The sequence below is a fragment of the Podarcis gaigeae genome, assembly GCF_964106915.1.
Source record: "Podarcis gaigeae genome assembly, chromosome: 10".
NCBI lineage: Eukaryota > Metazoa > Chordata > Lepidosauria > Squamata > Lacertidae > Podarcis > Podarcis gaigeae.
Genome location: NC_139686.1, coordinates 22,931,399 through 22,952,285, shown reverse-complemented (window position 1 = coordinate 22,952,285; position 20,887 = coordinate 22,931,399). Strand labels below are relative to the sequence as shown.

Below are 20,887 nucleotides of genomic sequence, written 5' to 3'. Positions count from 1 at the left end.
AATAGTGGTTGTTACCTGCATCCTCCTCTCTTTAACTTGGAGGTGCTTGGATGATGCTGACTGCTTCAGCAGATCTATCCGCCTGAGAGAGGCTCCCCAACGAATTCTCCTTGAGTTTTCTTCACATCGCATGTGCCATTAGGGTAAAAGTGACATTCTGTATGCAAAAGGGCTGTTAGAAGATCAAAGCCAAGTTACTGTGATCGTGTGGGAAAAGTACCAAATCTGTGGGCTGCAGTAAAGAGGAATAATCTTTCAGATTTAAAAGTCTAATTTGAAGATGGGTTCAGAACTCAGAAGCATATGAAACAGAAAAAAATAATGAAAAAGGGCTAGGAGGCTTGAGGCTTTCTTTTATTTTTTAGAATATTTTGTTGGAGATCCCATTTCAGAGTTGAAATTGGAGCAAAGATTAATTATTCTTTCGTAGCACTTTCTGCCTAAAATCAAGGAGCAAAGTATTATTGACTTTGCCTTGTACTCTGGTTCATGCATATGCAAGGACTGTCTTGTAATCAGATGGTAGCTTGGCAAACAATAGACGGCCCAGCCAGTCTGTGCATTATTGGAGAAAAAGATGTGGTACTTCAGGCAAGCTTATTATGGCTACTGTGTACTCGTGATTAAGGGATGGGGCTGAAATTTGATTAGATTTGCATTTTAATGCGAGCCTGCCTGATACGCACTTTAGAAACAGCACACGAATCGAAATGTAGCTATCCTTTGAAATTTATGCTTTTCCAAATTTTGCCGCACAGTTCGCCAGCCAGAAAAAGAATTGTGCGAAAAGGTATGTGTGTGTGTGTTAGGAGAAAGTGTGCATCAGTGAAAATAGCAAAATCATTTGATTTTTTTTAAATAAATATTTATTAAGGTTTTTTTATAGAAGAAATACATAGATAATAAACAACATTGCTTATATCATAACAAAATTTCATAACTTGTTTGGACTTCCTCACGTCTCCTGCTCCCACTTACATCGTTAAAAAGTTTTTTTTTTTCAAGCAAATTATCATCTTGTTTACAATCTTGTATCCACTCATTTAAGTAAAGTCTAGCAATTCTCCGAAGGGTTTATGTTTTCCTTAATCTCACTTATCATCAAATTCCAATCTAGTTTAGTGGTGGCCAATTATTTATGATCAAGCATCCTTCTTAACATTCAACCAAATTACAATATTTTTGTAAATAAATCTTAAATTTCTTCCAATCTTCTTCAATCCTTTCTTCTCCCAGGTCTCGGATTCTGCCAGTCATCTCCGCCAGTTGCATATAGTCCATCAGCTGCATCTGCCACTCTTCCAGTGTGGAAAATAGCAAAATCATTTGATTTAGGGGAGATTGCTTGCAAAAAAATATATATATTAGGCAAAATGGGGAGAGATATGCACCAAAACTCTTGCAAAATTTTGTCAGGACTTTAAAAAATGAAACCCATGAGGTGACCCGAACTTCAGATGGGGCAGGGGGTGGGGAATGTGAAACTAAAAGAAAATTAGATGGACAGATTTGTTCATGCCTATTCATGCTTAAAACGCTTGGTCATGCTGTACCATTGAAATAATACTGTTTTGAGGAGGAAGGAACTTGGAGCATAATAATGTGTTACAGAGAATGTGAAGCTGCCACCGAAAACTATGCCACCCTGTGTGACCCAAGCCTTTGTTGTTTGGAATGGAAAGCACCTTTGCTGAAGTTCTGCATGGAATGAACATACAGAGAGAAGCCTGTTCCCCAAGGTTCCATTACAGTGGTACCTCGGGTTACATACACTTCAGGTTACAGACTTCACTAACCCAGAAATAGTACATCGGGTGAAGAACTTTGCCTCAAGATGAGAACAGAAATCGTGCTCCAGCGGCGCGGCAGCAGTGGGAGACCCCATTAGCTAAAGTGGTACCTCAGGTTAAGAACAGTTTCAGGTTAAGAATGGACCTCCGGAACGAATTAAGTTCTTAACCCGAGGTACCACTGTATACTGCACAGGCTTCCCTTTCCTGACAAGGGTCTGTTTGACTTCCTCGTGGTTCCATTAAGTGCTAGGCAGGCAGCAACTGTTTGAGAGGGACATAAATGCCCCTTGTCTCACTAAGGCAAAGGTTTACATACCCTCCAACATTTCTCTGATGAAAATAGGGACATTCTATTCTTGTTCTTATACTGCACCCATGACTGGGTTGCCCCAACCACTCTGGGCAGCTTCCAACATATATAAAAACATAATAAAACATTAAACATTTTTTAAAAAAACTTTCTTATGCAGGTCTGCCTTCAGATGTCTTCTAAAAGGTGGTATCATTACTTATCTCCTTGGCTTGGGGGTTGGATAACTGCATACCCTCCAACATTTCTCCAGTGAAAACAGGGACATCCTAAGGAAAAATGGGACATTCTGGGATCAAATCATAAACTGCGATGGCTTCTGTAAATCTGGGACTGTCCCTGGAAAATAGGGACACTTGGAGGGTCTGGGTTTAGGCCACATTCACAAGATACCCCCTTAAACAGTCCCAACTTATTCTGGGAGCTGTAGCTTGTTAGGGGTGCTGAGCGGCTTAACAATCAGAATCTCATCCCAGGGAACTGTGGGAATTGTAGCTCTGGGAGGAGAATAGGGACCTTCTAACAGCTCTCAGGACCCTTAACAAACTACCTCTCCCAGAATACTTTGAGGGAAGCTATGATGGTTTAACATGCTATCACAGTGCTTTAAATGAATGGTATGAATGTGGCCTAAGTCCCTGACCCTGAGTGCACCAAGAATTGTGCTTGCTGTTGGGCCACTAGCAGTCCAAGCACGGCCAAGTGAGTCAGTCACTCTTGTTTTCACCAAAGTCACCACAGAAAAATTGCTGTGATTACTAAGCAGCTTGATGGTGGCCCCTGCTGGCTTATCATTATTATCATAATTATTATTTTATCTATACCCCGCTCATCTGGCTGGGTTTCCCCAGCCGCTCTGGGCGGCTTACAGCACATTAAAAATGGTAAAACATTAGACATTAAAAATTTCCTGACACAGGGCTGCCTTCAGATGTCTTCTAAAAGTCAGATAGTTATTTATTTCCTTGACATCTGATGGGAGGGCGTTCCACAGGGCGGGTGCCACCACCGAGAAGGCCCTCTGCCTGGTTCCCTGTAACCTCACTTCTTGCAGTGAGTGAACCGCCAGAAGGCCTTGTTTTCAGTATGTAACAAATACGGTTGTACAAGGATTGTCACTGGCTTGTTTGCTTTCGACTTGTTTCCCCCCCCCCCCCCCAGATTCCGTGCCACGGTGTACCCTTGCCCTGAGTCAGCTGGAGAACGCCGGGAGATGGCTGCTGGTGTGAACACAAGGATTGAGGATCTAAACACAGTAGGTTGCCTTGGGCCTTGTTCCTGTGACTTAGTGGTGGGCCAGGCCTGGCCAGGGTTCTTCATGTATGTATGTCCTCTCTTCTCAGGTGATCACCCAAACTGAGTCCCATCGGCAGGGACTGCTGAAGGAGGCGTCAGTGAACCTGTGGAGCTGGGGGATCAAGGCAAAGAAAATGAAGGCCATCTACCACGTCCTGAATTTGTGCAACATCGACGTCACCCAGCAGTGCGTCATTGCTGAGATCTGGTTCCCTGTGGTGGACGCAGGTGGCGTAAAAAGGGCTCTGCATAAGGGAATGGTAAGGGTCTGGGCCCAGAATTCTTTAGCTGATTTTCAGAGGGTTCTCACTAGCATGCTCTGGGGGAATGGCTGAGGGATACAGCAAAAGATCTCTTTTTCTGGCAAAAGATCCTATGTTCCATGCCTAGAATCTCCAGGTAGGTCTGATGAAGACCCTGGAAAGATGCTGTCATCCAGCACAGACAAAGCGAGGTGGACCATGGTCAGTATAAGACAGGTTCCTTTGCATCTAATTAAGTCGTTTACAAGGACCACTTGGAAATTGTCAAGGGTCTTTTTGGACCACTTAATAATGAGTTGACCAGGGCGATATCTGGTTTTCAGCATTATGATATATCACCAGCTAAGCATCATGATAAACTGATATACAGTGGTACCTCGGGTTACATACGCTTCAGGTTACAGACTCCGCTAACCCAGAAATAGTGCTTCAGGTTAAGAACTTTGCTTCAGGATGAGAACAGAAATTGTGCACCGGCGGCGTGGCAGCAGCAGGAGGCCCCATTAGCTAAAGCGGTGCTTCAGGTTAAGAACAGTTTCAGTTTAAGTACGGACCTCCGGAATGAATTAAGTACTTAACCTGAGGTACCACTGTATATCACGACGTCTGAAATAAAGATGGAGCTATGTAGAGGCAGTGGCTGGCTTCATGGTTTTCCCCACGTTGTGATTTCTGCATATTGCATAACACACATCATGGTTCATGATAGATAGCCAGGTCAAAAATTATGAACCTGATATGGTAATATGGGCGTCAAATCAGTTTGGGACGATACAGTGGTATCTGTTCTTAACCCGAGGTACCACAGCCTTAAGATGCCATAGGACATAGCCACTGTGGCAAGCAAATTCATTAATAGTCCTCCATGAATTTGCTGGATCCTCTTTTAAAGCCTCCCACGTGTGAAATAGCACAGGGATAGACCTGAGCCAAACATTAATGTTTCAGTTTTTGGGAAGGCAGCATCCATATATATCACAGGCAGGGCAGGTACACCCAGTGTGTTACGAGGGGGACCCAATCTCACTTCCCTACCACATGCAGCCTCTAAGGCAGTCTTCATCAAGCAGATGTTTCAGACTACACAGGTGTGCCGACTGTTCCGGATGGAACTGGTTGTCCCAAATATCTGGAGGGCACCAGCTTGGCGAAGACTGCCCTGAGCTCATCTGAACCAGGCCATGATTGTTGTATATTTTGCAGGTAGTATTCCATGGCACAAAAGTCTTTCTATGAAGTGGGAGAGAGCGAGGGAAGGGAGGGTTGTTTGAGAAGAAGAAAACAGCTGTTGTCAGCTTCACAATAGCTAATTTTGGAAACATCGGAAAACAAATGTCCCTGATGCTGGGGAAATGAAGCTCAAAATGGAATAATCTGCAGTATTTGCTGACAGTAGCCATTTCCGTTTTCTGGTCTGTGTGTGGTTTATTTATTTATTTATTTCTTGCTCGTTCCATTTTAGTGCTGTCTGACCTTACTTCTGCTGCATAAGCTTCTATTTTTAATATATAAACTAGTGTTTGGGCCCAGTTGATGGATGTAGAGATCTTTGAGGTGGCATCTGAGATACTAGGGTGAAAGTGGGGGACAATGTCCTAAAGGATTCTGTCTTCATTTGTTCGTTTAAATATTTTGCATTTTATTTTGTTGTTGCGTCTAGCTATATTACCAACTTTTTACCTTCTGGATAAAATGAGTTTGGGACTCTGCAGAAATACTTTAAATATATAAGTCTTCTGAGCAATGTTGCCTCCCTCTGTAATCCTAGGTCACATCAACGCTACAGATCAGCCTAGTGGGTTTCCTGTACAAAGAACCCTGGAAAGTGAAAAAGCACTTGTGGTGTGTGTCACAAACACATTGGCATTCTGCTAAAGGGTTCGATTCCCTTGGCAGCTCTATAAACGCTTTGAAAATGCTCACAATTTTAAAGCTCACAATGGAAAATTCCGGTTTCAGCTCTACAGCGCCACCTGGTGTCACAATGTTAGAATGCATTTATAATGTTTTATTTTTACTAATGTAGCTGAGTCCTGGATCATCTTTGCTGTAGGTATTTTATGTCGTAGATATTTATCCAACTTTTGTTGCAGATGTTTATACATTTGTTTCATAAAATTTATACTGGACTTGATTGTTAAACAAACAAAAAACAAAACCACCACAACCCGTCAAAGTACCGTATTTTTCGCTCTATAGTACACACTGGACCATAGGACGCACCAGACCATAGGAAGGGGAGAACAGGAAAAAAAAATCACCCCTTCAGCGAAGCAGCAGGAGAAACGGAGCCCCTTCCATTTCTCCTCCCGCTTCGCTGAAGGGGCGCTGCGCAGAGAGGGAAAACTGTGCAACGCCTCTCCAGCGAAGCGAAGCCTGGAGGGCAAGAGGGATCGGTGTGCACCAACCCCTCTCGCTCTCCAGGCTTCAGGCGGCTATCCGCAAGCCTTCGGAGCGCAGCGGGAACTCCTTTAATGGGGCGAATTCAGACTCCTTGGCTTCAACGAAAGCAACCCGAAGCCTCCGGAGCGCGGGGGTAGTTCTCCCTCTGCGCTTCGGAGGCTTCGCGTTGCTATCGCTGAGGAGCCTGCATTCGCTCCATAGGAGGCACACACATTTCCCCTTAATTTTTTGAGGGGAAAAAGTGCGTCCTATGGAGCGAAAAATAGGATAGTTTACATAAATGAGAAAACAGTAAAATTATCCATAAAAAGATCTAACAACATTACTTCAAAAAATTAAAATCAACAATAACCTGAAAACAGATTAAAACGCACATGAAATTTCTAAATATCTGGATAGGCTTGTCTAATTGAAATGTTTTTAGCAGGTACCCAAAAGAGGTGAGTGAGGGCAACTGCGTGGTATCAATAGGCAGGGAGTTCCAAAGTCTAGGTGCTCCCACACTAAAAAACAACACCACCTGAGTTCTTACAAATGCAGGACAGATATTATGTCTAGCAGTGCCAGTTCCGCAGATTGAAGTGGTTGAGTGCGCATAGATGGGGTAGCAAAATCTCACAGGTAGGACCCTAATCGCCATCTATCTGATTGCAGGAACGTAGCGGCTCTACAATCAACCCAATCCTGACTGCGATACAGACCAAGATGTCTCCTCCTACCTTTAACAGGACCAATAAGTTCACTTTGGGTTTTCAGACTATTGTAGATGCCTATGGCGTGGGTAATTACAGGGAACTTAATCCAGGTAAACGGACTCTGTTTTATTTTTTGCTGTAGCTTGGTGGGGTTTTTTTAGGATTCAAGATTTAAAATGAAATGCAAGGTGCTTTTATTGCTCTGTCGGTTCCTATTACTTCAACTTAAACCAGGGCTGCATGCCTGAAATGCAGCAACATTTGGGTTTCTATAGATTGAATGGGGTTTTTTTCAGAAGGAGCGGGGGGGAAAGCAACATGGATATGTTCTGTTTATTGCAAGCCATGAACAAAAAGCGCTGTCAGCAAGGCAAATGTTTCTTTACCGGACATTCAGTGCAATCACCAGTGCCAGGTTTTCAGAACAGAATCTCACCAATCATCAATTATAATGAATTTTTGGTAATGAAAATTCCCATCCTCCTGCTTGCCCAAAAAGAGGCTTCACTGTGATGTATAACAGTGCCACCTGGTGATTCCAATTAGTTCTCACGGGCTAATTTACTTTATTTGCTGGAACCAGCACTCAATGAAACCCACAAGCTATGCCGCCTCTCTAATTTTAGGCAAATCCTGCACCCACCTGTAACCTTTGAGACGGTTTTTTTTTTAAAAAGGTGTCATAATTCAATAATTCAATCACCAAATGCATTTGGCTTTTTCTCGCTGGCATATGGTGAGATTGGCATTACCTCCAGGGAGCCTGGGAAACGGATTTCCCAGTGCCACCAAATGGGGCTCCCCATGCTGGGAAATGGGAGTTCCCGGTGCTCCTTGGATCAGCAACCCCCTTCCTTTCAAGGAATGACCCTAACGCCTTTCTCTGTCCCACAGCCCCCTACATTTTAATCACCTTCCCTTTTCTGTTTGCGGTGATGTTTGGTGATTGTGGCCACGGGACTGTCATGCTGGCCTTTGCTCTCTGGATGGTCAGCAATGAGAAGGCCCTCTTAGCCCAGAAAACGGACAATGAGGTGAGTGGCCTCAGGCAGAACTATATGCTGATGGCAGCCTTCAAAGGTTTCGCTCCGGGGACAGATTAATTTATTTCCAAACCAGTAATTTGAAGTGGGGATTGGGAAAGGAGAGTGACAATAAGTTCTTCCAAATGGCTCTTCATATACTGTAGGGATAAAGGTAAAGGGACCCCTGACCATTAGGTCCAGTCGTGGCCGACTCTGGGGTTGCGGCACTCATCTCGCTTTACTGGCCGAGGGAGCCGGCGTACAGCTTCCGGGTCATGTGGCCAGCATGACTAAGCTGCTTCTGGCAAACCAGAGCAGCGTACGGAAATGCCGTTTACCTTTCCGCCGGAGCAGTACCTATTTATCTACTTACACTTTGATGTGCTTTCAAACTGCTAGGTGGGCAGGAGCAGGGACCGTGCAACGGGAGCTCACCCCGTCGCGGGGATTCGAACCGCCGACCTTCTGATCGGCAAGTCCTAGGCTCTGTGGTTTAACTCACAGCGCCACCCGCGTCCCACTGTTGGGATAGGGAACCATTTTCACCCCCCAAGGCCAAATGCCCTTCTGGGCAATCTTACGGGGGCCAGGAGTGGGCGGAGCAACAAATGCAAATTTTACACAGCGGGCCAGTTTCTACACACAAGGACACTCTTCCCTCCAGGCAAGCAAAAAGATTACCAGAGTTCAAGGACACTTTCCAATCAGGCCAAAACACCAGGGGAGCGGAGCTGGGCTAGCGATGGGAAGAGTTTAGAGGGCCAGAAAGTGAGCCCTAGAGGGCCACATTTAGCCTGAGGCTTGCCAGCCCTTGTATGCTGCTCCTGATATTCTCTTTGCCCTGGCAATCGCCCTGTGCAGATCTGGAACACCTTTTTCAGCGGCCGCTACCTGATCCTCCTTATGAGCATCTTCTCCATCTACACCGGCTTCATCTACAATGATTGCTTCTCCAAGTCGTTCAATATATTTGGGTCTTCCTGGTCTGTCCGTCCCATGTACAGCCACGGGAACTGGACGTAAGTGGCGAGCTGGGTCCTTGTGAGCCAACCTAGATGCTACCCTAAATGTGTCATGGCCACAGAAAACGGCAGCCGCTAATAATAATAATAATAATAATAATAATAATAATAATAATAATAATAAATTTATTATTTATACCCCACCCATCTGGCTGGGATTCCCCAGCCACTCTGGGTGGCTTTCAACAGAATATTAAAATGCAATAATCTATTAAACATTAAAAGCTTCCTTAAACAGGGCTGCCTTTAGATGTCTTCTAAAAGTCTGGTAGTTGTTTTTTCTCTTTGACATCTGGTGGGAGGGCGTTCCACAGGGTGGGTGCCACTACCAAGAAGGCCCTCTGCCTGGTTCCCTGTAACTTGGCTTCTCGTAGCGAGGGAACCACCAGAAGGCCCTCGGCGCTGGATCTCAGTGTCCTGGCAGAACGATGGGGGTGGAGAGGCTCCTTCAGGTATACTGAACCGAGGCCGTTTAGGGCTTTAAAGGTCAGCACCAACACTTTGAATTGTGCTTGGAAACGTACTGGGAACCAGTGTAGTCTTTCAAGACCAGTGTTATGTGGTCTCGGTGGCCGCTCCCAGTCACCAGTCTAGCTGCCGCATTCTGGATTAGTTGTAGTTTCCGGGTCACCTTCAAAGGTAGCCCCACATAGAGCGCATTGCAAATGTACAGTTGTTGTGTCTCCCCTGCCCTTCCACAATGTCTTCTGGAACATTCCTCGGGTCGCAACCGTCCTCATTTCCCTGTCCCACACCAGCAGTGTCCAGGGGTGCAGATCAGGAGCAGAGAAATAGCGAGGGGCAAACTCCCTTTGCCTCAATTCTGAACGGGTTTGGCTAATGCAAAGTGGTTAGCAATGGTTTGGGGTTTGAGTTTGGTGTTACTGTTCAAGCATCAAGCAATGGGGAAAACCCATCTCACTCCTGTCGGCAACCTAAGCAAATCACGTTTCTCTCTTCATCCGTAGGGAAGAAATTGTTCATAAGTCAGATACTCTCCAGCTGGATCCGGCAGTGGCAGGAGTTTTCTCTGGAAACCCCTATCCTTTTGGAATTGATCCGGTAATCAGAACTCCTCTGCCATTCATCTGGCAGTGGGTCATGGCGGAGGGAAGAGGGGTGATCTGTTGGTTTGGCCAATCTAAGATTTCCGGGGAAATAACAGATGGTAGCAAGTAGCAGATTGGGGTAATCAGCTTTGCTTTCTGTGTCTTTTTAACAGCTGGAGGATAAGCAGAAATTCAGCAGGTGAAGGGTCTAGCCCAGGCATAGGCAAACTCGGCCCTCCAAATGTTTTGGGACTACAACTCCCATCATCCCTAGCTAACAGGACCAGTGGTCAGGGATGATGGGAGTTGTAGTCCCAAAAACATTTGGAGGGCCGAGTTTGCCTATGCCTGGGCTAGCCTTTGCTGCATTGCTGTGCTGGGGAAAAGCTTTTGCTTGTTGAATTTCTACCCTCCACTCAGCTGATCAAAGCAAAGCACTGCGTCCGTGTCATGCCAGGTCAACTTCTCTTGGAGGCAATTTAGCGAGATGCATTTACTGAGCCTTCCCCAACTTGCCATGGTTGGATTGCAGCTCCCATCAGAGTTGACAAAACGCACCATGTGGTTCTAATGTTACGTTTAATGAAATTCAAAGTTTTACTCGGAAATTCTTTGTATTGAAATACATGAAATATTTTAATGCAGGGCAACTCAGTAACGTACACTCCCTCATATCCAATTACCTGGGAGGAGCCCCATTCAATGCAATGAGACTTAACTCCTGACTGGACATGTGCATTTATTTATTAATGAACTTTCTTCCCTGCCCCTCCCCATAAGGCCTTGATTACAACCACAAAACCATTTGGTCACAACAACGTCAATGTACAGTATAAAAGGAAGTGGGGACAGCAAAACCCTTCCAACCAGAACAGAAATAGTACAAATTGAACAAAAGACCTTAATCGCTGAATGCCAGCGGTGAGGTGGTATGTCTTAGGCATGTAAGCAGAAGCTGTGCAACAAACGTTAGACCCACACCTCTTTGTGGAATGACTTCTGCAATTCAGGGGCTGCCACAGAGAAAACACTCTCCTGGGCTGCCAAGCCCCACGTTTCCAAGGATTAGCTTTTAAGGGGGGGGGGGGGACAATGGCACTGTAAACTGGAAATGTCAATCTGCATTCTGCATTAACTGATGCTGGTTAACATTTTAGAAATGGAACAATGGAGTAGCAAATTTTCCACCGGGACATTTTCTTCCCCACATCATTGCTGCCTCCCATCAAAAGAACTCCACCTTGTTGAGGCTATTTGAAGCAAGCAGGAGAGAGCTTCCCAATTAACGTCTTAATGGTGTTGGCCAAGTATCTGGTCACTAGATGGCAGCCTTGGTTGCAAGTAAACCCTTCTCCTTGGAGACCCTTCTAGCGGCAGTCATACAGCGGCAGACTTTGGGTGGCGCTGCATAGGCCTCATCCTGTTTCAGTCCATCAGTCATATTTGCCTGTTTCAGCCAGACTGGTCCATAGGTTTACCAAGACACAAACAGTGGAGAAACATACACGGGGAATATGCATTCAGCCTGTCACATGCTCAGTGAATGCTAGGATAACATCCCCAGTGACTGATTGCGTTCAGCATTAGTGGGAAAGGGGCCCTTTGAAGGGAATGTGTGAAGCTAGAGGCGGGCCCTTCTGGTGGCAGTGATCCTGTCATTCATCAGGATCGGGGGGCAAGCACAGGCGGTGAGGTCGAGGGGCAGAGATGGGAGGAGCTGTCAGTTTCTCTTCTCCCCATTTCTCACCTTTCTGGTCTTAAATTCAGTTCTCTGCGTATCTGAGGCAATTTCGCATTATTATTTTTTTAAAAAGATATTCACGGAAATCAGTTAGCGTTTTGGTACAAATTTCTCCTTGAAGAGACATTTTTGTATGCAGTTTTGACTCACCTTTTTACAAAGCAATTTCCCCTAACATAAAGCATCATTAATGCAATTTTGACTACTGTATTCATTTTAATACGCGCTTTCCTTTAATATATGCATCCTTGCAAATATTGGAGACCTGCATCACAAAATTCAGATAAGTGCGAATTTCAAAGCATATCTGTGTTTTGGTTTGTATACTGTTTTGGATTCAACCAATTTACTTTTAAATGCAAATCAGATTGAATTTCTCCCTAGTTTGGGGCTATGACCCCTTACGGGCATATACATCTGCAGGGTGCTTCTGCCCCCAAACCCAGCTCTCAGTTGACCTTGCTGCCTCCTCTTCGCCCCACTCTATCCCAGTTCTGGAGAGCAGCAGTATTGCTGCCAGAACAGCACTGCTACAACACCCACCCCATGCTGCTCCCATCTCAGTGTCCAGGATGCAGAGGGTGGCATGGATTGGATGAGTGGCACTTCTTTTAAGATTAGAGGGGTAACACCTTCTGTGTTTATAATCTCGTGGCCTGACAGGCCCTCACTTACAACTTTCATTATGTTCACGTGTCTTCTTTCCTGTTTCTCCAAGATCTGGAACATTGCAAGCAACAAGTTGACGTTTTTAAACTCCTACAAAATGAAGATGTCTGTTGTCATGGGAATCACACACATGGTCTTTGGGGTAATACTCAGTCTCTTCAACTACATGTAAGTTTAAATGTCCCAAGCTTAGTTCATATGTTGCTTGTTGAACTATACAAGTGTGATTCATCTGTAGGTTTCCTGAACTGGAATCCTTTTTTTGCTGTTCTGCCTTGGAGATCTTGCTGTTTCCCAGGCCCAGCTGCCTTGGTTTGTCATTTGTGGTCTCTTTGCTCTCCCTACTTTTATTTGACCATATCTTCAGTGTACATATCCCTCACGTAGGAGAATGTTGGGCTTCACTCCTCAGTGTTGCTGAGAGACTGATAGGGTCCCTTAATTACCGCTCCAGACTGACCAATATTTTAAGATTGCAGGAAGTAAAGCTACCTTCTTAGTGATTTGGTCAAGGCATCAGATTGGAATAATGACTTGCAGTTTCTGGAGTTTAAAGGCTTTATTCATGCAGGAACGATTTGCAAGATGGGTGGAGATAGGAGAGAAATAGCAGACATCTTTTCTGGAGGAATAGCAAACAAGACGACTCAGCTTTTAGGGGTGGAGTGAACTTAAACAGAGGGGTTAAAAGAAAATTCTGGCTAGATTGCTACATAAGCAGTGTCCTCTGGTTGTTTAAAACATCACATGCATTAATTAGAACCTTAAGAGAAGGAAGCATACTGCTTTCCTCCAACAGATTCTTCTTCTTCTTCCAAAGAATTACCAATCTCCATGTTGTTGAGCACTTTCAGGAAGGTGAAAGCCATCCCACCACCAATTAACATCTCATTGACTTGATCCAGCATGTTTTGGGTCAGCTGAATCTTAACTTGAACTTCAGTACTTCCAAGGATTGCTAGGAAGGGTCACTCTGAACTTTCTAGAGCAGCCTTTTTTCAACCTTGGGTCCCCAGATGTTTTTGAGTTACAACTCCCTTCATCATTGACCACTGGCCATGCTAGCTAGGAATGATGGGAGTTGTAATTCAACAACATTTGGGGGGACCCAAGGTTGAGAAAAGCTGCTCTAGAGCTTTAGCAAAATAATCAAGTTCTTTCTTTATCAGGAAACCAGCAGCTTTGAGGTAGACTGAACCCAACCATGGAACTGTGAGCTCTGTGTGCAGTTCCGAAAGCACCAATGATAAAATCATCTCCTAGTTTAGAAAGTGATGCTCTGAAATCACCTACCTTTGCTGAATCAGCCTTGATTCAGTATTTTCTCCTTTCCCTTCCTCTTCTGCATGGAATCAAAGGTTTCCCTGAAGAGTGACTGAGCTAGTTTCAGGATCAGAATCAGCTGCTTCTACCTCTGAACCCACACAGTCTTCCAGGAACAAGGCATCCCTATCAAAGTCCTGTGGCTACAGGTTGCAAGGAGAATTTCTTAGGCATAGGAACTCCACCAGATCACCCCAGGTGACTCATCAGTACCACAGACCTATCTCTGTGGTCCAAGCAATGCTTGATGGGACAGATGGGTTGAGACAGCTGCCCTGATTCTCTGGTGGTTGGTTAATTTGTTGTCCTTCATTGGGACATTGAAATCAACCTGCATGACCATGTGCTTGCCCTTTACGTTCACATTGTCCAGGATGGGCTTAGTAGAGAGACTTTTTCTCAACAGAAGATGATGGCTCAGTCTTGCTTGACCAAACAATTGCAGCCTCTTCTTCCTTCATTGGGTGCAGGTGAAAAGAGCAATCCTTGTGTCACTTGTTTTCCAAGTACCTTGCAAGATCGGTAGTATCTGGTATTTTGTAGAAGCAGGCTGTTCCTATCTTGGCTGGCCACAGTCTGATGTATTACAACAGAAGCACCTAGGAAGCGATCTGCGGTATCTTGGCTTCCTGTTTTTACTGACTGTTTGAAACGGTTGCACCAGACTTCATTTAAGCTGGCAAAAAGTGAGAGCAAGGCATATGTGGGGGGGGGGGGGGAGCCATTGATTATAGATGTATGTAAAGCTAACAATCAAGAAAGCTTGATTGTAATTTTATTTCAAGATCAAATCAGTATTATTTTGATTGGTGGTCGCAGGGCTCCTAAAAGGCCCTACTCTGCCTATTTAGTAATCCGGCACTGTCTGGTGGCTTCACCTTACCAGAATAAACCAACTGGTGATTTAATATGGCCCAACTGTCCTCCTTCCTTCCACATCATCCTGTAAATCAGCTTTCTCCAACAGGCTGCCTTCCAGATGTTGTAGGGCTACAACTCCCACCATCAGCTCCATCTAGAATAGCCAGTGGCCAAGAGGGACGATGGGAGGAGTCCAACAATGTCTGGACGACCCCACACTGTGGGAAGCTGCTGCAAACTCTCTTCTCTTCCACACTAATGCTTTTTCTTTCTCTTGGCTCCTGTCTTCCCAGTTATTTCAGGCAAGTCCTCAACATCATCCTGCAGTTCATCCCGCAGATGATTTTCATCCTCTGCCTGTTTGGTTACCTGGTTTTCATGATCATTTTCAAGTGGTGCCAATACGGTGTTGCTGACGCCCAAGACGCCCCAAGCATCCTCATCCATTTTATCAACATGTTCCTGTTCAGTTACAGCGATGAGACAAATGCTCCTCTGTATGTTCATCAGGTATGGTCTCCTTGCTCTTTTGCTAAGAACTTTGTTACTGAGGAAGTACATTTTAGCCAAGCCTAGAGTTTTATATGCTAACCTTTTTTTAAAATAACGCGGGTGGGGGGGTGGGGTTTCACAAATTAAGTTAAGATAAAATTCTGGCTGAGACTGATGGGAGTTTTAGTCTAAAATATTTGAGGGGCACCGGGTTTGGAAGGCGGGTTTAGGGTTATTTTTGACTATTTGTCATGGACTAAGGAGGATTCAGAGTCTAATGTAGCTCAGGGCTGCCAGATTTTCCCGGACATTACCGAGATTTCAAAGGTGGAATTGATGTCCAGGGGGAATTTGTGAAAGGTGGTGCTTTGTCCTGGATCTTAGGCAATTGAAAAATTGTGGGGGGTTTTGCGTTTTTGTAAGAAGAAGAAGAAGAAGAAGAAGAAGAAGAAGAAGAAGAAGAAGAAGAAGAAGAAGAAGAAGAAGAAGAAGAAAAGCTGCTGGTTTTTATTTTTTGAAATATGGCCACCCTAATGCAGCTCTGTGTGTTGGAAACGGTATGTTTTCATGCTGTAGAGCCCTGGATCTGCCAGTACTGGAAAAGGGGTTCTTGCCTTATAAAAACGAGATGTTGAGAAAGCAGGCAAGCAGAGACTTCAGGTGAAACAGATAAACTTCATTTTGTTCAGAAAGCTTAATCTCAGAGTAATGAAAATGAGAACAAAACAACCCAGCCCGTTTCACAACAGACTTCTATGTGCCCTGTAAATGGCACAGAATCACTCAGTTCCAGGTTACAAATTAAAAGTACATACATGAGCTTGCAAGTAGCAGGTTGGCAAGTGCTCTTGATTTATGAGCACGCTCTTGAGGAAGGAGAATACAGCAGCATGCGTGGCAAACCATCTTAAATCAAAAGCACAGTTTGAAAGTTGCGAAACATTTCCCCAAAGAGTCCTAATTAATCATGTTGGTAAAGTGGCTTCAACGTTCAGTGGTTTCCCAGGATATGTTTCTGTTTCTCAAATAGCAATTTCACTGATCTTCAGCCAGAATGGTTGAGTTTTTCAGAACACATAGGGCCATTTCTTTTAACAAAACCGTATTGCCAAATCATAGCTCCTTCCCTCAAGGTAAAATGAACTTACTTACAATGGGTCTCATCTGCACCATACATTTAAAGCAGTATCATACCACTTTAAACAATCATGGTTCACACACCCCAAGAATCCTGGGAACTGTAGTGTGTTAGGAGACCCCTATTTCCCTCCAGACCTACAATTCCCAGAGTTCCCTGGCAAGAGGGGTCAAGTGTTAAACCACTCAGAATTGGAGCTCTCGGTGAGCCAGTGTGTTATTTTCCAATATCACAGCAGAATTGCATTTTTGAAAAAAGATAATTGACACCGAATTTTCCTTTAAGCAGGTGTGGGTGGGTGGTGTGTATTGCTTATCTAAATATCTTATTTCCTTCCTTCCTTGTAGCAAGAAGTACAAACCTTCCTGGTAATTTTTGCCCTGATTTCTGTTCCTTGGATGCTTTTGATTAAACCTTTCATCCTTCGAGCCAATCACCAGAGATCTCAGCGTATGGTAAGAATAAAGGTCTCTTGAGACATTTGGCCTCATGGCTAGAGGTAAAGGCAATCTTGGGTTGAGTGAGATGAGCTGACGATTTTGTAGCAAAGATTTGCAGATCTCATGGTTTGCAAGTCATTACAAAACCAGGTTCTGAAAGCACTGAATTGTAGAACTGGAAGAAACCTTGTAATTCAACTAATCCAACCCCTTTACAGTGGAGGGAATCTGCTGCTACAGCATCTGCGATAGGTGATCAACCAGACTGATTGGAATTGGAAAGAGGATACATCAGTTATACTAATCTTCTAGACACCCAACGTGTGTGGATTAACAACAAAGGAAAAACGGCTGGCGCCTGTTTCTAAAACACAGGGGTTTGCAATCCCTCCAGCAGCAGAAAGCCCCATTAGCAGAGTTAAAACTCACAAGTTTATGCAGCAACGTAGCTTCAGTAATATATAGGCTACCCAATGAGGTGGTCTTGGCTGAAAAATGGTAGCTCAACCAGTAGCTATCCAATAAACTTCATTTTTGAACAAAAGGCTGAGTCCACTTCTCTAACTTCCTGTCTGCTAGGCCGCAGTCCACTCTTGCTCATATAAAAAGCAGCTTTCTGAATTCAATCCATTTGAAAACTATTATAATGCAACCCAAACATTAAACCACTGGAAGAGACTTGCTAACAAGTGCCTGGTTCCCCTCCACCCCACCCCACCCCAATATATGCAGTATTAATTTCTTAGATGGGTGGTGATTTCATTCAAAGATTATTTTCACTGCCCTGTAATTCATTGTTTCGCCATCTGAAGTACATTTAGACATTCCCCATAGCAACTGACTACTAATGAGCCCATTTGTCAGCCAAAGCCTTATTCAATAATCAGAACCTTTTTTGTAGCTTGTTAAGATGTGAAATTGATGTCTGGTAAAAAATTTGACAGTGAGGCGACACAAAAATGGATTGCCTGATGCATGTATATAGAAATAGGTTGATTATTATGCAGTTGAAGGATATAGTCTCTTTAAACCAGGACTGGGGAGCCTCAGACTCAGGGGGCCAAGTAAGAACCTCCTGGTTCCTCTATCTAGCTCTCAGGTTTCTCCTCAGGAGACCTTCTCCAGACCTAGCTTGACTGCTTCTGCCTGACTGCCGTGTGTGTGTATGTGTTGAAAGCTCTTGTCTTTGAGGAGCTATAATGTAGCCAGCTGTACTGAGGTAAGAACTGAAACCTGAAGGAGCATCTCCACCCCATTGTTCAGCCCAGACACTGAGGTCCAGCTCCGAGGGCCTTCTGGCAGTTCCCTTACTGTGAGAAGTGAGGTTACAGGGAACCAGGCAGAGGGCCTTCTCGGTGGTGGTGCCCGCCCTGTGGAACGCCCTCCCACCAGATGTCAAGGAAATACTGACTTTTAGAAGATATCTGAAGGCAGCCCTGTTTAGGGAAGTTTTTAATGTTTGATCTTTTATTTTATTTTTAATATTCTGTTGGGAGCCGCCCAGAGTAACTGGGGAAACCAAACCAAATGGGCGAAGTATAAATAATAAATTATTATATTATTATTATCCATTACCCAGCCCACCCATGGTAGGCTGGTCCTGGAAGCTTGACCACAAGAATTAGGGGACCTTGGGCTGAATGGGGGTACCAACTTGTGATTTAGACTAAATATTATTTTTAAAAACTATTTCTGCGATAAAACACTTTACCTTTTGCTAGATCTGCTTTTTTTGGAGTACACTGACAAAAGCCGTTCTCTCTTTTGCTTCTCTTAAGCTGGCTTCACCTGAGCTGTCGGAGAGCCCCACTGGGGATATTGAGGTGGAGATCATTAAGTCTGACTATCCTACAAAGCCAGTCCAAGAAGACCACAGTGATGGCGGGCACCATGGCGGGCATGAGGACAATGAGGAAGAGGTAGGGGCAACCAAAAGTAGGGGAGGAAGAGGTAGGGGCTGGAGAAACTCCCCTATGGGGGCGGGACATGGTTTCTGCATTTTGAGGCTTTTTAGTTAAGAAGAAAGAGGTGCAGGGAATTATGTATGCTGTGGGGAAAGTGAATAGGGAGAGGGTTTGTTTTTCTCCCTCCCTCATAGCACTAGAACCCAGGGTCCTACACTGAAGCCGATTCTACTGTTTTGCATATATTCAATAAAACAATCCAATGAACATTAATAAACCAACCATGCACTGATGTGCAGTTACTAACATGAGACTGCATTTGTTTTGTTTTGTTTTTTTTTGTTTATCAATGCCTGATGAAGCTGATTAATGTGAGCTTCGGGACAGACAAAAGGAGGCGCCTCTTCACATAGCATGTAGGCCACTTTCAGCCAAAGTGTTTGAAGAATAGTGTGCAGAGGTTATATGGCATCACTGTCAAGTGGCCGTTATCCTGTATATATATCTAGATAGCTAGAGATATACAAGCAGACACTAGCAGCTTTGTCTCCAACGTTGCTCAGGAATTCTAGAAAACACACAAACGCGCACACACACACACACACACACACACACACACCCTTGCAGATTTGGAAGGGTCTGTCTTAATTCAACATGGTGTCCAGTTGGATCCAAATATAGATGAAAAGTCAACAGCATTAGTGTGATTAAAGAATCAAGGCAGGATTAAAGAATCAAGGTAGCAGGTGCTCTGTTTGAGAAACAAATCCAAAATATTTAGGGGAGAACCGGTTATGTAGTTTTTATTTATTGATTTATTTATTAAATTTTAGTAATAAAGAAAGAGAAATGCACCCTACAGGTGCAAAAACATACCAAAATAAGGCTACTATTTACATACATGTAAATACTTCTCACCCCCATATCTTTCCACCACCACACCCTTTGACCCACAACTTCACAGCTTCCTTATCTTATAGATTTGATACTATCATTGCAATTTTTAAATTTTGATCTCATTATGACATTCCTAATTAATATTTTCTACTTTACTCCTTTAATCTAGGCATATCAACATATTCTTTCTTGAACAGTGTTTGTCCATGTATTCTTCGAAACATTGCCATTCTGATCTGAGTTTTTGGTTTGTCTGTCTTCTTATGTACGCAGTTAGCTTTGCCATTTCTATAAACTGACTTACTTTGTATGGCCAGTTTTCTTTTGTGGGTATTAGTTCGCTCTTCCATTTGCTGGCATATACTATCCTGGCAGCTGCTGTAGCATATAAGAAAATTCCTTTCTTTTTCTGTGGTATGTCTTTCCCCAATAAGCCTCTGGTTTCTTTTGTAAAGATTTTTTTGAGTTCTTCATGAATCATTCCCTAGTAGGTCTTGGTGTATTCGCAGCTCCACCAGATATGGAACAATGTTCCTTCCATTTTTCCACATTTCCAGCATAAATTAGACTTTTGTTTATAAATTTTGGCAAGCCTTGATGGTGTTAGGTACCACCTGAAACACATTTTCTTGAAATTCTCTTTTATGGTGTAGCAAGCGGTGAACCTAATATCTATACCCCAGAGCCACTGTTCCAAATATATATTGTATGGCCGATGCCTTGAGACCACTTTACCATCACCTCTTTAACTTCTTCTTGTAGGTCCCAATCTAATAATAGATTGTAAACCTTTGATAATGTTTTCTTATTGCTTTTCAATAGTACATTGTGCAATTTCAATTCTTCTGTGCCAAATCCTCGGTTATGTAGTTCTTTGGGTGCTCCTGGCCACAATATAGATGTCATTTCCCCCCTTTAAAATCTCTTTCAGTTCAACTTTGGAGACGTCTTTGTTCACCAGGCTATTCACACCATCGAATATTGCCTGGGTTGCATTTCCAACACAGCTTCCTACCTTCGGCTCTGGGCGCTGAGCTTGGCTCATGCACGTGAGTTTTTCATTTGTGGTGCTCACTGTGTTTTATGTCTCTGAATCTCAGAGTTGGAAGGGAGCCTGACGATCGTCTAATCCAACCCCTTGAAGTGCAGGAATATGCAGTTGTCCATTACAGGGATTGAGCCTGTTTTGGCATGGGATGAGAGAATACTAATACTAGGCATCTCTGCAGAGTAGGTGTTGGGAACCTGGTAACTACCAGGCATTGCTGGACTCCAGTTCCCATCAGATGAAACTCAGTCCAACAACATCTGGAGGGCCACTGGTTCCTCATGCCTCCCAGAGATTATTCGAATCACCAGCAGATAATTAGGAACTTAGTGACAATGTACAAGGAAGGTCATACTGCATTCAACTAAGTTTTACTCGGATCTAACTTATCCATGTTCATTAATTTCAACAGGTCTACTCTAAACAAAGCTTAGTTGAATACCACACATAGGCGCATTTAAGCTAAAAGTGAGTCAAAAGATGGGGAGTGTTTTTTCAACGTTTTTGGCATTGCCAAG

The 20,887-nt window shown here is 43.9% G+C and overlaps 1 protein-coding gene across 3 annotated transcripts in view; it reads left to right on the top strand.

Moving 5' to 3' along the window:
- The window catches only part of ATP6V0A4 (ATPase H+ transporting V0 subunit a4), a 34,638-nt gene that overhangs the window by 11,905 nt on the left and 1,846 nt on the right, over positions 1 to 20,887 (top strand). For all 3 annotated transcript variants that reach the window (XM_083700132.1, XM_083700131.1, XM_083700133.1), the window contains 11 exons: positions 3,265 to 3,358; positions 3,447 to 3,659; positions 6,720 to 6,870; positions 7,655 to 7,794; positions 8,647 to 8,804; positions 9,776 to 9,869; positions 12,316 to 12,434; positions 14,744 to 14,960; positions 16,428 to 16,535; positions 18,299 to 18,439; positions 20,253 to 20,370. In XM_083700132.1, coding sequence (XP_083556258.1) covers positions 3,265 to 3,358; positions 3,447 to 3,659; positions 6,720 to 6,870; positions 7,655 to 7,794; positions 8,647 to 8,804; positions 9,776 to 9,869; positions 12,316 to 12,434; positions 14,744 to 14,960; positions 16,428 to 16,535; positions 18,299 to 18,439; positions 20,253 to 20,370 — 1,553 coding nt within the window. The remainder of the gene's footprint in view (positions 1 to 3,264; positions 3,359 to 3,446; positions 3,660 to 6,719; positions 6,871 to 7,654; positions 7,795 to 8,646; positions 8,805 to 9,775; positions 9,870 to 12,315; positions 12,435 to 14,743; positions 14,961 to 16,427; positions 16,536 to 18,298; positions 18,440 to 20,252; positions 20,371 to 20,887) is intronic.